Raw genomic sequence first — 14,905 nt, 5'->3', positions numbered from 1 at the left:
TTTCTTTCTTTCTTTCTTTCTTTCTTTCTTTCTTTCTTTCTTTCTTTCTTTCTTTCTTTCTTTCTTTCTTTCTTTCTTCCTTTCTTTCTTTCCCCACCCCCTTCTCCCTTTGTTAATTATAATTTTTGTTGCATTATGGTCTAATAAAGCATTGCTAAAAGCAACCTGGCCAACAGAGACTTGAGAATAGTTCATTGGCCACATCCTCTTAGCCCCTCAACTCCCAGGCCAAAAGGTGCCTCTTGTTCAATGTGAGAGCAGCTTGAGAGGCAAACACTTACACACGTCGGCCCTGGACAATGTCTACGTAGTCTTCAGAGCGGGCGTAGAAACCGTCAGCACTCAGAGCCCCCCAGAAATTTGACCACAGTCTCCCAGCACGGATCACCAAGGGAGCAATAACAGCCCTGGTCAGAAGGGAGAAGGGAGAAAAGTCAGCAGATCAGTGGGGAAATTACATGCATATACAAAACAGAGTGCCAGCCTTTCAAGAGAGAAAAGTGGCTTCCAGGCTCAAACAGCCAGCACTACAATGAGTAAAGGCATTTATGACTCCTCTACTCCTTACCATAGGGCTAATACAAGGGACCCTTTAGGCTCTTTCCACCTAGAGATTTCTAAGCACCATAATACCAAAATGCTTAGGGCATGCAATAATTTAGGCCAGGAACTTTTTTTTTTTTCATCACAATCTGAACTCTGAATGGGTGGTAATGTCAAGAGTATTAAATATCAGTATGGCAGACCAGCCTTGGTTGGCGAGTGTATCCCTCTTCTAAAATACAATGTTGATGACATTGGCCTTATGTTTAGATTCACTTATCCTGATAGAATGGCATTATTTAAAGGAGAGGAAGAAAGGCTCCTTACAGTATTATATTTCCATGCAAACATTAATATTTTATAGTTCTGAATAACATGAAATGCGATCCCTTGAGTTGGCTAACCTCCCACGCCCCAGACAACTTCTTCCATCTTGGAGTCAATACTATGTTTTGGCTCCAAGGCAGAAGAGTGGTAAGGGCTAGGCTATGGGGATTAAGTGACTTGCCCAAGGTCACACAGCTGGGAAGTGTCTGAGGTCGGATTTGAACCTAGGACCTCCCATCTCTAGGCCTGCTTCTCAATCTACTGAGCTACCCAGCTGCCCCCAGGCAACTTTTTTTTTTTAAGCCTAAGTCTCTGTATGTCACCCAGGGCTGGAAAGACAGGGGCACCATACAGGTCTGATCTTATTCTGATTGTCACAAGACCCTGAACCTGCTCCAGTTCTAAACTGGGTTGGTTCACCCCTCTTGAGGCAATCTGATGGCCTTCTCCTCTTCACTGTTCATAAGGGGGTTCAGCATAACAATGATGATAGGGATTAGTGTAGACATCTGATTAGATTAAGCACCTCTCTTAAGGGTCTGATCTATAAAGCTCAATTCCAGTGCCACCTCCTCCAAAAAGCCTTCCCTGATACTTCCAGTTACTGTGTTATCTCCCTTCTCAGGTTACATTATATAGTGGCTGTCACATAGTAGGTACTTAATAAATGTTTACCAATCAATTGGTTGGCATTTTTTTAAGCACCTACTAGGCTAGGTGAGGGAAATATAAAGACATAAATGATAAAAGGAGATTACATTCCAAAGGGGAAACAACATGTACAGAAATAAAAACATAAAAGATAGACATCGTCCTGTGATTTCACTGGTCCTGGGTGAGGAAACTCATTTTACTAATGTGGATCAGGACCTTGGGAGCCAGAGGAGAGCAGAGGTGGGTGCCTGGGAGAAACCAGAGTGCTGCTCAAGGAGCTCTGCTCTCTCTCCCTGCTCCTTTTCGGGTAGGGGCACAGGAAGGAGATGGAGTAGGAAGATGTCTCTCACTTGTTCTGCTCAATCAGAATCCGAAGAGCATCTGGGTTGGTCAAGGCCACCTCGGCATCCATGCTCAGGTAATAGGTACAGTCCCGGTCCTGACGACACAGGTCCCTGTGTGGAGAGAGAAAGCAAAGACTGGAGAGGGGAAGATCTGAAGGAAAAAGGCAGCAAGACCAAGATAATCTCCCTTCCAACCCTCATCAGAGTGGCCAGGATTTGTCACTCAGAATCAATGTCCTGGGTGTCCTAATGCCCCCTCCCAACCTCCACAGCCCTGCTCACCAAATCCAGAACTTTGGCCAGGAGAGGCTACTGTGGGTGCTCTCCCTGCATCTTATCTTTTCTTCTACCTTCTCTACTCCTTATATTGTTTTTTTCTTTCCTTTCTCCTATATTCTCTGTTTTTTATATCTTTATCTTTCTTTTCTTCTATCTTCTCTAATTCTTATATTATATATTTTTCTTTCTTCTATCCTCTCTACTCCTTTTATTGTACCTTTTTTCTTTCCTTTCTTCTATATTCTCTATTTCTTGTTATTTTTTCCTTTTCTATCTTCTCTACTCCTTATATTGTATCTTTTTTCTTTCCTTTCTTTTATATTCTGTTTCTTAAATTGTATCTTTTTTCTTTCTTTTCTAGTCCTTGTTACGCTTTTTCTTTTTTCTATCTTCTCTCCTCCTTGTATTATCTTCTTTTTCTTCTACCTTCTCTACTCCTTGTATTATATCTTTTTTCTTTCCTTTCTTCTATATTCTTTTTCTTATATTGTATCTCCTTTTCTTTCTTCTATCTTCTCTATTTCTTAGATTGTATCTTTTTTTGTTTCTTCTGAGTTCTCTATTCCTTTTGTTGTTTTTCTTTCTTTACTTCTACTTTCTTCCTTAACCTCACTGGCTATGCTACTTACTAATTGTTTGATCTTGGGCAAGTCAAAATATCTCTGGGCAACATCTGTAAAATGTTTCCTCATCTGTAAAATGAGGAGAGTGGACTAGATGGCCTCTATCTCTAAGTCTACCATCCTGTGACACTGTGAATGATTTGTTTTGATTTTTTAAGTCTTTATTTTTTTAGTAACACTTTTGAAACAGAAGGGCAAGGGCTAGGCAATGAGGGTTAAGTAACTTGCCAAGGACCACACAGCCAGGAAGGATCTGATGTTAAATTTGAACTCAAGTCCTCCCAACTCCAGCTCTGGTATTTTATCCACTGTGCCACCTAGCTGGCCCTTGACATTGTGAATGTTGACTGCATTCAGATACACAAGTGTAGTGAGGAAAATGTCTTCCTTTCTAGGTTGGTTCACAAATTCTCTTTGTTGTGCTGAATTTACTTATAACTTTGTACCCCTTGTGCCCCTGCTTGGCCCTCCTGGGTACATGGTGGGTTCAGCCAAGGTCACTGACTCCTAAATGAATTAATAAACCCTGGCATCCATGCATCATTTTATGCTTTTTCAAGTCATCTCATCATATCCCTGATAGGGATTCAGGGCAAGGATTTTTATGCCCAATTTCTAGATGGGGAACGTGAGGCCCAAGGTCTACTTGTCTGATTAAAGTCAGACAAGTAGACCTAATGACCTTACAACAGTTCCATTTATTCAATGAATATTTATGTAGAAGCAGCTGGGTGGCTCAGTGGATTGAGAGCCAGACCCAGAGATAGGAGGTTCTGGGTTCAAATCTTGCCTCAGACACTTCCTAGCTGGATGACCCTGGGCAAGTCACTTAACCCCATTGCCTAGCCCTTATTGCTCTTCTGTCTTGGAACCAATACATGGTATTGATTCTAAGACAGAAGCGAAGGATTTTAAAAAATTAAAAAAAAAAAAAAAGGAATTTGAACCCAGGTCCTAAATCTGGTGTTTTATTTGCTGCGCTGAACTGAGGCTAGTCTAAAGATTAAGAACCTGAGAAAATGCTGCCCTGTCCAGCCTCCCTTCTCCATGCGCTTGGCCCCAGACTCACGCGCCCATGTTCCTGGCATCCGCATTCTTCATCCGCTGGTCTGGGCCCACGAGCTTGACTGTGTGGTACTCACTGCCATGGTCTTCTAGGAATTGTTCCACCTGAGCTTCATGGTGTTCCTCCTGGAAGTGGGGGGCAGGGAGGTTCAACCCTCACATCCCCGCTTCCCCCCAGGTAAAAGGGAGGGAATTCTGGCCAGTGTCAGGAAGTTGGAGGGTAGAAGACTGTGACAAGTGAGAAGGGAAAAGCCCCACCAGGAGCCCAGCTCTGGGCATCTGGGTAGCAAGACCGAGGCTGTTACCAGGCTAACTCAGGAGATCGTGTGAGCTCAGCAGACTCTCCCCTCCAGACAGGCCAAGCTTCTCATCTCCTTCCCATGCCCACCAAAGGCCAGAGGGAGGTATTTGGGGATAAGCTGCTGCTCTGGTTTACCTGTGGTACTGCTCCATTCCCTGGCATGAATAATTGAGAATTGTCTATACCTTTATAATATCTGCCAGCATTTATATAGGTTGGCAAAGTGCTTTATCCCCACAATAATGCTATGAGGTTGGTGCTATGATTGTTCCCATTTTATTTTATTTTTTTATTATTCCCATTTTACAGATAAGGAAACTAATGCTGAGAGAGAGGTTCAGTGACTTTCTGTCTTTTTTAAACCTTTACCTTCTGTTTTAGAATAGATACTAAGTCTCAGTTCCAAAGCAGTAAGGGCCAGGCAGTGGGGGGTGGGGGGGTGGGGGTGGTTAAGTGGCTTACACAAGGTCACTCAGTTAGGAAGTATCTGAGGCCATATTTGAACCCAGGACCAGTCCTGGGTCTCTATCCACTGGGCTACCTAGCTACTTCTGGTTCAATGATTTTCTCAGTCACATAGCTAGTAAGAGTCTAAATCAGGGTTTGAACCCAGGTTTTCTTGACTCTAAATCCAGCTCTAACCACTGAGTTACCTAGCTGTATTCATAAATCTTGGAAGGTCAGACTCTTCCTTAGCTGTGTGATCCTAGACAAGTCACTTAACCCTTAGTCTATCCCTTAGTGCTCTTCTTCGTAAGAACCAATAGCCAGTATTGATTCTAAGGCAGAAGGTAAGGGTGTAAAATAAATAAATCTTGTTACTTGATAGTGCTATAGTAGGGAGTCAAGGCCAGAGTTAGGAGCCTGGAGACTCTCCCTGGAAGACTTCCCCTGGTGCCTGCTACTCACATGGTTGTGAATGAAGAGTCGGAGCTGTTTCCGAGGGTATCGGAGGCTCAGGAGCCGCTTGAAGAACAGGGAGAGGAACGGAGTTGGCTGTTCTATGAAAATTCCGATAAGGACCATGGGCAGAGCCTCATCCTGCAGGAGAAGGGGAAGAGGAGAGCCCCAGGAGGATGAGGGAGACCCAGGAATCGGGGTCATTAGGGAGCCCATCTCTACCTCCTGATGCAACTCTGGATCCATCCTGTGGTCTCTCAACAGCCCTAAGGGTCAGGAGGGAGGGGGTCTTCAGGCTGAGCCAAAATCGACCTCTCTAAAATTTCCCACCATATTGGCCGGAAACGTGTAAGAGGCCTCTGGCCAGCAACAGTGGAAAAATCCCCAATTCTAGAGTCAGAGGGCCTTTGCTATTTATTCCTTGGTCTCAGTTTCCCCACCTATCAAATGAAAGGGTTATATACTAGTTGATCTCTGAGGTCCCTTCCAGCCTTAGATTGAAGATCCTTTCAGCTCCTTGAGTCTCAGTTTCCCTACCTGTCAAATGAGGGAAATGGACTAGTTGGTCTCTGAAGACCCTTCTAGCTCTAGATTGAGGTTCCTTTCTCCATTTTGGGACTCAGTTTTCCCACCTGTCAAATGAGGGGAATGGACTAGTTGGTCTCTGAGGTCCCTTCTAGCTCTAGATTGGGGTTCTTTTAGCCATCTTGGGACTCAGTTTCCCCATCTGTCAAATGAAGGGAATGGACTAGTTGGTCTGTGAGATCCCTTCTAGCTCTAGATTGAGGTTCTTTTTTACATGTTAGGTCTCAGTTTCCCACTCTATAAAATTAGGAAGATGGACTTGTTGGTCTCTGAGATCCCCTTCCCGCTTTAGCTCTATCAGCCTCTTTACAAGGGAGAACCTTGCTCTAGACTCGTGCCCAGCTTCACAATATCCTGGTGACCGGTATAGTTTTTTTAGAGGCTCTTCTTTGTCTGGCACCCTGAATACCTGATCTACAGTTTGCCCTAAGCTCCAACAATATTTCCTTTTTTTAACTTCACAAACTTTTTATTATTCTTTTTTTTTCTATCTGCTCTCACTTTAACAATATATATTCTTCTGTTCTGGAATTTCAAACCCATGTTAAATTTTTCTATGGATTTAGGCCCCAGATCTGTTTACTTGCCCTGAAGCCCACCCTTCCTAACTCAGAGGGAGCCCCCATCCTTGGCCTCCTCCCCTCCTTGGGTGTCTAGCCCTTACCCCAAGGCCTTTCAGGCTCCGAAGTCCCTCATCACACACAGTGCAGCCTGTCTCGAAGGTCCAAAATCGAGGGATGTAGTTCCCCAGGTAATTCAGCTGGAGCTACAAAGCAGAAGAAATGGGTTCAGGAGGAGAGAGAAAAACCTTTCCATTCCCTTCTTCCCCCAACTCCGAATCCACAAAGCCTTCATAAATAAATACATGCCTAGGCAGCCAATGGACTGGCTAGTTTTGCTCATTTTTTCTTCTCTTTTTCTTCTTTGTTAAAAGGGATTGCTCAGGGCCATTAGGTGGCTCATTGGATAGAGCCAGGTTTAGAGATGAGAGGTCCTGGGTTCAAATCTGTCTCAGACACTTCCTAGTTGTGTGATCCTGGGCAAGTCACTTAACCTCAATTGCTTAGCTCTTACCATCCCTCTGCCTTGAAACCAATACTTAATATTGATTCAAAGACAAAAGGCATCAGCTACGGGTGGGGGGTGGAGGGATGGGATGGAAAGAACATGAATCTTGTAACCATGGAAAAACCTTCAAAAGTAATTAATTAAATAACCCCCCCAAAAGTAAGAGTTTAAAATAAATAATTTTTATTTATTAATCTATTTAAGTTTTTAATTTTTTTAAATTTATTAAAAATATTTTATTTTAAAAATAAATGAAAGGGATGGCTCACTGTTTTTTTTGGGAAGGAGGATATTAAAAAATGAGAAACTAAAGTGCGTGGGAGGGCAATCAAGCATTTATGAAGCACCTACTATGTGCTAAATACTTTATAAATATTACTCACTTGATCCTCATAGTAACCTGATATAGATCCTTATTTTACAGCTGAGGACACTGAGGAAGATAGTGGGTAAGCAACTTGCCCAGAGTCACATGGCTAGGATGTGTCTGAGGTTAGATTCGAACCTGGGGCTTCTTACCTCTAGGTCTGGTGCTTTATGCACTGAGTCACCTAGCTGCCCTCATTAATCAGTACTTACTCTGTGCTAAGCACTCTCCTGAGAGCTGAAACAGAAAAGCTCCTGCCCTCTGGGAGCTTCCATTCTAGTGGATGGAAGCAATACATAGAGGAAGTCTCAGCTCTAAGTAAGTGGGTGGAAGAGTACAGTTAATACTTCAACCAACATTGGGCAATTCCTATGTGCCAAGCACTGTGTCCTTGGAGAGCGCCATGCTGCTGGAGAAAGAGCCCAGAGTCTGGGTGCCACCGTTACGGGCGTCAGTCCTTTGGGTGCAGGGAGGATACACCCGCCCTCAGTAAGGTTCAAGTCATTTTCCCAGTCCCGGGGATGGAAGCCGAGGCTAAGACAGACAGACACACAGACACAGCGGATGAGGCAGGAAAAGGACAGACGAGTCCCAGAGGAAGCACATGGAAGCAGCTCCAAGCACAGGAAGGTGGGCGTAGCAGCAGATCCATGCCGGGGCAGAACCTTGGTCTGGCCCGAGCCCAGCGAGCTGGGGATTGAAGGGAGGCTCAGGCAGCCTCCTCCCCACGAGGGCTGGGAGATGTCCTACCTTGGTGGGCCCATTGCCGTGAATCAGGACTGGGAGGGTGTCGTACTCCAGGTTCCTCGCTCGGACTTGGGCTGTCTCAAACTTGAGGACCACCTCATCTAGAAATCACAGCCCAGGTTAGGGCCCGCTCGTGGCCCGACAGAGGGGACAGCCCAGGGGGCTTCCAGAGCTTCTCAGGGAGGCAGAGAGGAAGCCCCCGGAGCACAGCTACTGGCCACGGTCTCAGCCGCTCACAGGCAGCTCACTAGAAGTCATCGTGAGCCAGTAGACCCAGATCCTAGTTTGTGTCCTGCCCTGGCTGGGCGACCTTAGGCAAATCATGTTGCTTTTGTGAGCCTCAACCTCCTCATCTGTTAAATGGGGAGAATATGACCCTCCCTGCCATTTTGGGATTCAAGAACCGTAACCTGCTTTAGGTATTCAAAGGATCCTAACTTGTAACCCAGGGGCCTCTCTGTTGATAATAATAACATATACTTTGAAACTCTTACCTTCTGTCTTAGAATTGCTACTAAGTATTGATTCTAAGGCAGAAGAGTGATAAAGTCTAGGCAATGGGAATTAAGTGACTTGCCCAGGGTTACCCATCCAGGAAGTGTCAGAGGCAAGATTTGAACCCAGGTTCTCTCAACGCCAGGCCTGGCACTCTATCCACTGTCCTACCTAGCTGCCCCATAATAATAATTTTTAAAAAACAACATACTCTTCTACAACACTTTCAAGGTTATAAAGCATTTTCCTCTCAATAATCCTAATAAAGAGGGATGCTCCTAAGATGGGAGCCCTGGGTTCAAATCCTGCCTCTGTCACCTAATACTCATGTGATCACAGGTGAGTCATTTGACCTGTGTGAGCCTCAGTTTATTCATCTATAAATTGGGGATAATAACATTACTGTTCCCTCTGTCACAGGGTTGTTGTGAGGAGAGACCCTCTGTCAACCTCGTAACTTGGGTTATGTATAAATGGAGATTTTTGAACCTTGGACTTCATTCCCCAGAAGTCCCTTAATATTTCCCCAAATTCCCTTTAATCTCTCCTGCGCCTCCACATTTGCGTGGTCACATTATTGTTTCATAAGTTCTGTAGCTCCTCCCTCTCCCTCTCTTCTTCACGAGTGTGGCTGAAGTTAGTTTAGCACCTTTTCACTCTAGTGTTTTACTTTAGTTTATTATTAATAAAACTTTATTAAATATAATACTTAGTTTTGTATATTAAATTTCATTTTTACAGTTATTATTATCTCCATTTTAGGACAGGGATAGGGAATGGACCTGTGACTTACTGGCATGAGGAACTACCTGGGCCATGCTGCTGATCTCCAGTAGAGTCAGCCTTAGAGTTAGGACGATCTGGGTTCCAGTCCTGCCTCTAATCCATACTGGCCGTGGGACCCTGAACAAATCATTTAACTACCCAGTACTCCAAGACTATAGGTTGCTGAGAAAATGCCAGCTAATATCAGAGGAGGGAGTTTTCTTACCTGGGCGCTCCCTAGAAGAGTGAAATCACAGGTCTCCAATCCCTTAGCTTTTATATAATGCTTCAGAGTTACAAAAGAACAAGAAATTAAGTCTGAGACTCAAATGACTCGCCCAAGGTCACACAGTTCATTAAAATTTGGAAATTGCGTATGTGTCTTATGGGCGGAAGCTAGGTGGTGTCATAGAGCATCGTGTGTTAGGTCTGAAGTCAGGTAGACCTGAGTTCAAATCTCATCTGAGACACTTAGCAGCTTTGTGATGCTGGGCAAGTCACTTGACACTCTGTGCTTCAGTTCCCTAAACTGTAAAATGAGCTGGAGGAAAAAATGGCAAATCACTCTTATCTTTGGCAAGAAAGACCCACATGGGGTCACAACTGAAAAATGAACAAATAACAATGTATGTGTGGGTGAATACACACACACAATATGATTCTCACAAAACCCTTTAATAGTATATACTTTTTTTTACAAATGAGGAAAATGAGGCACAGTGTGGTAACAAGACTTGCCAACAGTCACACATAGCTTGTTAAGGTTTTCAAAATTTATTTATATGTGTATATGTAAATATAAAAACACACACATATACCTAATATATAACATAAATACTTATATGTATATCCACATATTATATCAAGTGATATATATGTGTATGTGCATGTGTGTGTATATTACATACATAGATATTCTATTTGTCAGCCCAACAACCCTTTACTATTACTCCATTATACAGATGAGGAAACTGAGGCACAACATGGCAGTATGACTTGTCAAAGGTTACATGTAGCTCATTAAAGTTTGTAAAATTTTATATATTATATTTATATATAATATATTTGTATATTTTATATACTCATTTTATATTATACACATGTTATACATACACAAAATTTTATATACCCACATATACATATACAAGATATCAAATTATATATATATATGTATATATATATATATATATATACTATTTGATCCTTCCAACAACCTTTTCATAATACCCCATTATACACCTTTTTACAAATGAGGAAACTGAGGCACAACATGGTGACATGACTTGTTAAAGGTCACATAGCTAACAAAGTAGAGCTGGAACTCAATCCCAGGTCCTTTCAAGTATAACGTTCTCTCTCTTTAATAATAATAGTAGTAGTAGCTGGCATGAATATAGTGCTTTAAGATTACAAAGTGATCTATATCCCTTATCTCATGGAATCCTCACAACTACCTCCTGTGAAGTAGGGACTAGTATTATTCCATTTTATAGAAGAGGAAACTGAGGTTCATGGAGGCTAAATGATTTGGTGACTTAGACAGTTACTAAGTATCTAAGGTAAGATTTGGACTCAGGTCCTCTTGACCCTGACCCTTTCTCCCTATTGAAAAGGCTTCCAGGAGACCAGGGATGCTTTGTGTGACAGGGTGTGCATGTGCATTTCCTCCTTCTGTCCCTCCCTCCTTCTGTCCCATATGATCCCCCTTCTCACTGCTGTGACCACTCACCCAAGGCTCCATCCAGGTTCTGGAAGATTCGGCAGCGATGGTCTAGGGTGATGTTAATCTTCTCCTTCAGAAGAAGCAAAATCAAGTTGAACAACAGCCCAGGCCTCCCCTCTTGCTGCTCCTTGGCTTCTACCCTCACCCTCTGGCCCTCCCCATCCCCATAGTGGAAGTGATTGGTATAGGGCTATTCAGGGTGGCAGGCCTGGAATGGGACCCAGGAGTCCAGGTGCTGGCCCAACGCTGCCTCTCCTGTCCAGCTGCTCCAAGAACTGGACTCCCTCCAGTACACATCTCTTTCCCCCACATTCTCTTACCCTTTGCTCCGGGTCTAAGAAGATCTTGGTATAAAAGAGCTGGTCACTGTCACTGTCTTGGCCTTGCCAGCTGGCCACTAGCTTGCTCAGGTTTGGGGCATAGCCAATGAATCCTAGGAGGAAGACAAGGAGGAGGGAGTGTGTGTGATTATCCAACCTCTTTCCTCTCAGCTCAGCCCTCCTTCTCTAGGTATGCTGTATGTCCCCAAAAATTCCTTTTCTTCTTTTCAATTTCCCCAAGAGTCCACTTGGTTCAGGAAACCCTAAGAGAGTCCCAGAGTTGGCAGCAACCTCAGGGGCCATCAAGCCCAACCAGTCTCACCACAGTATCTTCAACAAAGAGTCCTCCAATCTCTGCTTGGAGCCCTCCAGTGAGGGAGAGCCCCCCACCTTTTTTTTTTTTTTTATCCTGGGACTCCATTCTAGGAGCATAGGGCCACAACCAGTAGGCAGTGGGACACAGTCGCTCAGGGTCACCCAGCTGGGAAGTGTCTGAGCCCGGACTTGAACCTAGGACCTTTCGTCCTAGGACCCACCTTTTGGGGGTAGCTTATTCCCCCTTGGGAAAATTCTCAGTAGTCTTCTTAACATGCCTAAATTTGCCCTTTTGCAACTTCCATCCTCTGTGGCTAAGCAGGACAAATGTGATCACCCTTCCCTGTGTCAGCCTTAATACTTAATAACACCCATCAGTGTCACACTAAGTCTTTTCTTTTACGACTTAAATATTCCTTGTTTTTCCACCCGACCTTTATATTACAGGGACTCGAGGCCCTTCTCTGGCCCAGGGGCTCTCTTGCAGACACTCAAGCTTCTCAATGTCTTTAAAATGTGGTCTATTTGGAGTAGAGAATGGTGAGACTGTTACTTCTCTGGTCCTGGGCATTATGAGCTCTCTTTTTTTTTAATTTTTAATTTTATTTTTTTTTAAACCCTCACCTTCTGCATTAGAGTCAATACTGTGTATTGGCTCCAAGGCAGAAGAGTGGTAAGGGTAGGCAATGGGGGTCAAGTGACTTGCCCAGGGTCATGAGCTCTCTTAATGTACCCTAAAATGGCTTTAGATGTGGCCCAAGTGGGGTAGAGTAAAATAGGCCCCTCCACCTCATAAGATCCTAGATCCAGAGTAATAGAGGGTCTTAGGAGACCCCAAGTCCAACCTCCTCATTTTAGAGATGAGGAAACTAAGGCTGAAAGAAATGTAATGATCTGATACCTACTGAGCTAGTAGGTATGGGAGGGGGAAGGATTCACACCCACACCTTCCCAATTCTCAATAGAGAGTTCAGTTTATCAGTTTATATGTTGTTACACATAGTAACAACAGCATGTCGCACATCCAACCCTTCCTCTCTGCTTGGTAGACTCCATTGTCCCTTACCTCCAGAGCCCAAGAACCTCTTCCCATCATGGACCTGGGGATACTTGGCCTCCAGCCTCCGATCAGGATAGATGAGCTCCTCGGCTGAGAAGACCACTCGGCTCTTGGTCTGCCGGAACTTCTTCAAGAGTTCTTTGGGGCCAGATGCAAACAGTACATCATAGCTGTGGAGGGGAGAAGGGAGAAGATAGCAAAGCCATGAGCAGAAGGAAGGTCTGAGGGGCTGGAAGGGGTAAGAGGTGTAGTATACAGAATTCTGTATACTACAGAGGTGGGGAACAAAGGCCCGTGATGGAGATGCAGAAGGGAAGATCCACTGGGACTTCCTTCCTCGCCTCATACTAATATAGTGTCACAGCCTTGAAAAGAAATAACAGGGGACTCACTAGCCCTGTTGATTTCTGGGTAGCTAACTCTGCTCTACCCTTATGAGAAACACAAAAGAACAAAGATAGCATTAGTGCATCTTCTGCAAAGAAATGGCCCACCATCCATAGAATCCTAGAGCTAGAGCTTAGAGGCCAGTTAGTCTAATCCCCTCATTTTCCTGAGGCCCAGAGAGGCAAAGTGACCTAGAGGATTCTAGATTAAGAGCTGAAAGGGACCTCAGAAAGCCTTTAGTCCTAGTCACTTAATGTCCCTCAGTTTTCTCATCTATAAAATGGGGACAATAACAGCACCTACTTCTAAGGATTGTTGTGAGGACCAAACATGATGACATTTATAAAGTGCTTCATAAATCTTAAAGGGCTTTATAATATATAGTATATATTATTTTTAATTACATATTTATATATCACACATAATCATATAAATAAATATTTGTGTGATATATGTAGTTTATAATGTATAACATAATAAACAAAAATTAAACAAATATTTATATATTATTATATATGGTAATATATAGCAATATAAATAATATAAATAATTATATGATGTTTTATATATGTGTATATATATATGTATGTATATATACATACATACATATATATATATATATATATAAACATCCACCCACTGTCCTTGGTCCTGACTCCTAGAGACAAAGAACAAGTGGAGGGAGGAAATAGGCATTTATAGAGTACCTACTATGTGCTAGGGACTTAACTAAGAGCTTTACAAATATTATTTCATTTGGTCCTCAAAACAGCTCTGGGTTGTAGGTGCTATTATTATCCCCATTTTAGAGATGAGGAAACTTGAGGCAAACAGAGGTTAAATGAATCACCCTAAATCATATAGCCAGGAAGTGTCAAAGAGGCCAAATTTGAACTCAAGTCTTCCTGACTCCAAACCCAGCACTGCTCCACCTACTGCTGAGTAATCTTTCCATGTTACAACCCTTCAAATATTAGAAGACAGCAGTCATGTCCCCCTCTCAAGTTTTCTCATTTCTCATCCCTTTCATCAGTTCTCATATGGCATGACTGGGAGCCCCTTCATACCTAGAGGTATTTGACTATCTGTGATGACTTAGCAGTCATCTCGGCTGGGCACAAGCTACAGATGACCTGGACCAACCTGCATCATAGGAATCTATTGGCTGGTCCTGAAGTACTGGGCAAAAAGAGCCAAAATGAGGGGCAGCTGGGTAGCTCAGTGGAGTGAGAGTCAGGCCTAGAGACAGGAGGTCCTAGGTTCAAATCCGGCTTCAGCCACTTCCCAGCTGTGTGACCCTGGGCAAGTCACTTGACCCCCATTGCCCACCCTTACCAATCTTCCACCTATGAGACAATACACTGAAGTACAAGGGTTTTTAAAAAAAAAAAGAGCCAAAATGGACAATGAGTCAATATTAACATAGTGCCTATAATTCTACAAGTTCTACAATTATTAACTCATTTGATCCTCACTACAACCCTGGCAAGTAGATCCTATTATTATCCTCAGTTTACAAATGAGGAAACTGAGGCAAGTGGAAGTTAAATGACTTGCTCAGGGTCACATCATTAATAAGTATCTGAGATCTTCTCAACTCCAGGCCCAGTACTCTATCCACTGAATCTTAATACATATCTGTGTAGATATGGTCCTACCTCGGTTTCCTTCCTAGCCTACCATTCTTTGGAACATCTTAATCCAAATCAGAATGTGGGTGGCTCTTCCTTTCACCCCTTTCCCAAGGCCTTTTTTAGAAAAAAAGGAAATTCATGATTCAGAAAACAGAAAAAGAAAACTGCCAGTTTTGTAAACAATGATTACAAACATGGAAACAGAAAGAAACACAATTGGACCAACAAAGGGAACTGAACCCTGAATGATTATTGATCTAGATAAAAGCTAAGAAAATGTATTACCCTCCCTTTTTTTGCAGAGGTAGGGAGCTGCATGGGTGGGATATTTAAAATATTTTTTTAAACCCTTACCTTCCGTCTTAGAATCAATACTGTGTATTGGTTCTAAGGCAGAAGAGCA

At 43.2% G+C, this 14,905-nt stretch overlaps 1 protein-coding gene across 1 annotated transcript in view; it reads right to left on the bottom strand.

Annotated features, from left to right (window-relative positions):
- PLOD1 (procollagen-lysine,2-oxoglutarate 5-dioxygenase 1) overlaps positions 1–14,905 on the bottom strand; it is a 49,892-nt gene that overhangs the window by 19,024 nt on the left and 15,963 nt on the right. Inside the window, exons 4-12 of the mRNA XM_044667749.1 lie at positions 12,488–12,651; positions 11,107–11,219; positions 10,793–10,856; positions 7,807–7,904; positions 6,286–6,387; positions 5,046–5,177; positions 3,840–3,961; positions 1,875–1,979; positions 282–407 (exon numbers count right to left, since the gene is read on the bottom strand). Of these exons, the coding sequence (XP_044523684.1) occupies positions 282–407; positions 1,875–1,979; positions 3,840–3,961; positions 5,046–5,177; positions 6,286–6,387; positions 7,807–7,904; positions 10,793–10,856; positions 11,107–11,219; positions 12,488–12,651 (1,026 nt within the window). The remainder of the gene's footprint in view (positions 1–281; positions 408–1,874; positions 1,980–3,839; positions 3,962–5,045; positions 5,178–6,285; positions 6,388–7,806; positions 7,905–10,792; positions 10,857–11,106; positions 11,220–12,487; positions 12,652–14,905) is intronic.

This window comes from Gracilinanus agilis, chromosome 3 (assembly GCF_016433145.1).
Source record: "Gracilinanus agilis isolate LMUSP501 chromosome 3, AgileGrace, whole genome shotgun sequence".
Taxonomy (NCBI): domain Eukaryota; kingdom Metazoa; phylum Chordata; class Mammalia; order Didelphimorphia; family Didelphidae; genus Gracilinanus; species Gracilinanus agilis.
The sequence above is the reverse complement of the archived record's forward strand: the minus strand, read 5'-3'. Positions and strand labels throughout refer to the sequence as shown.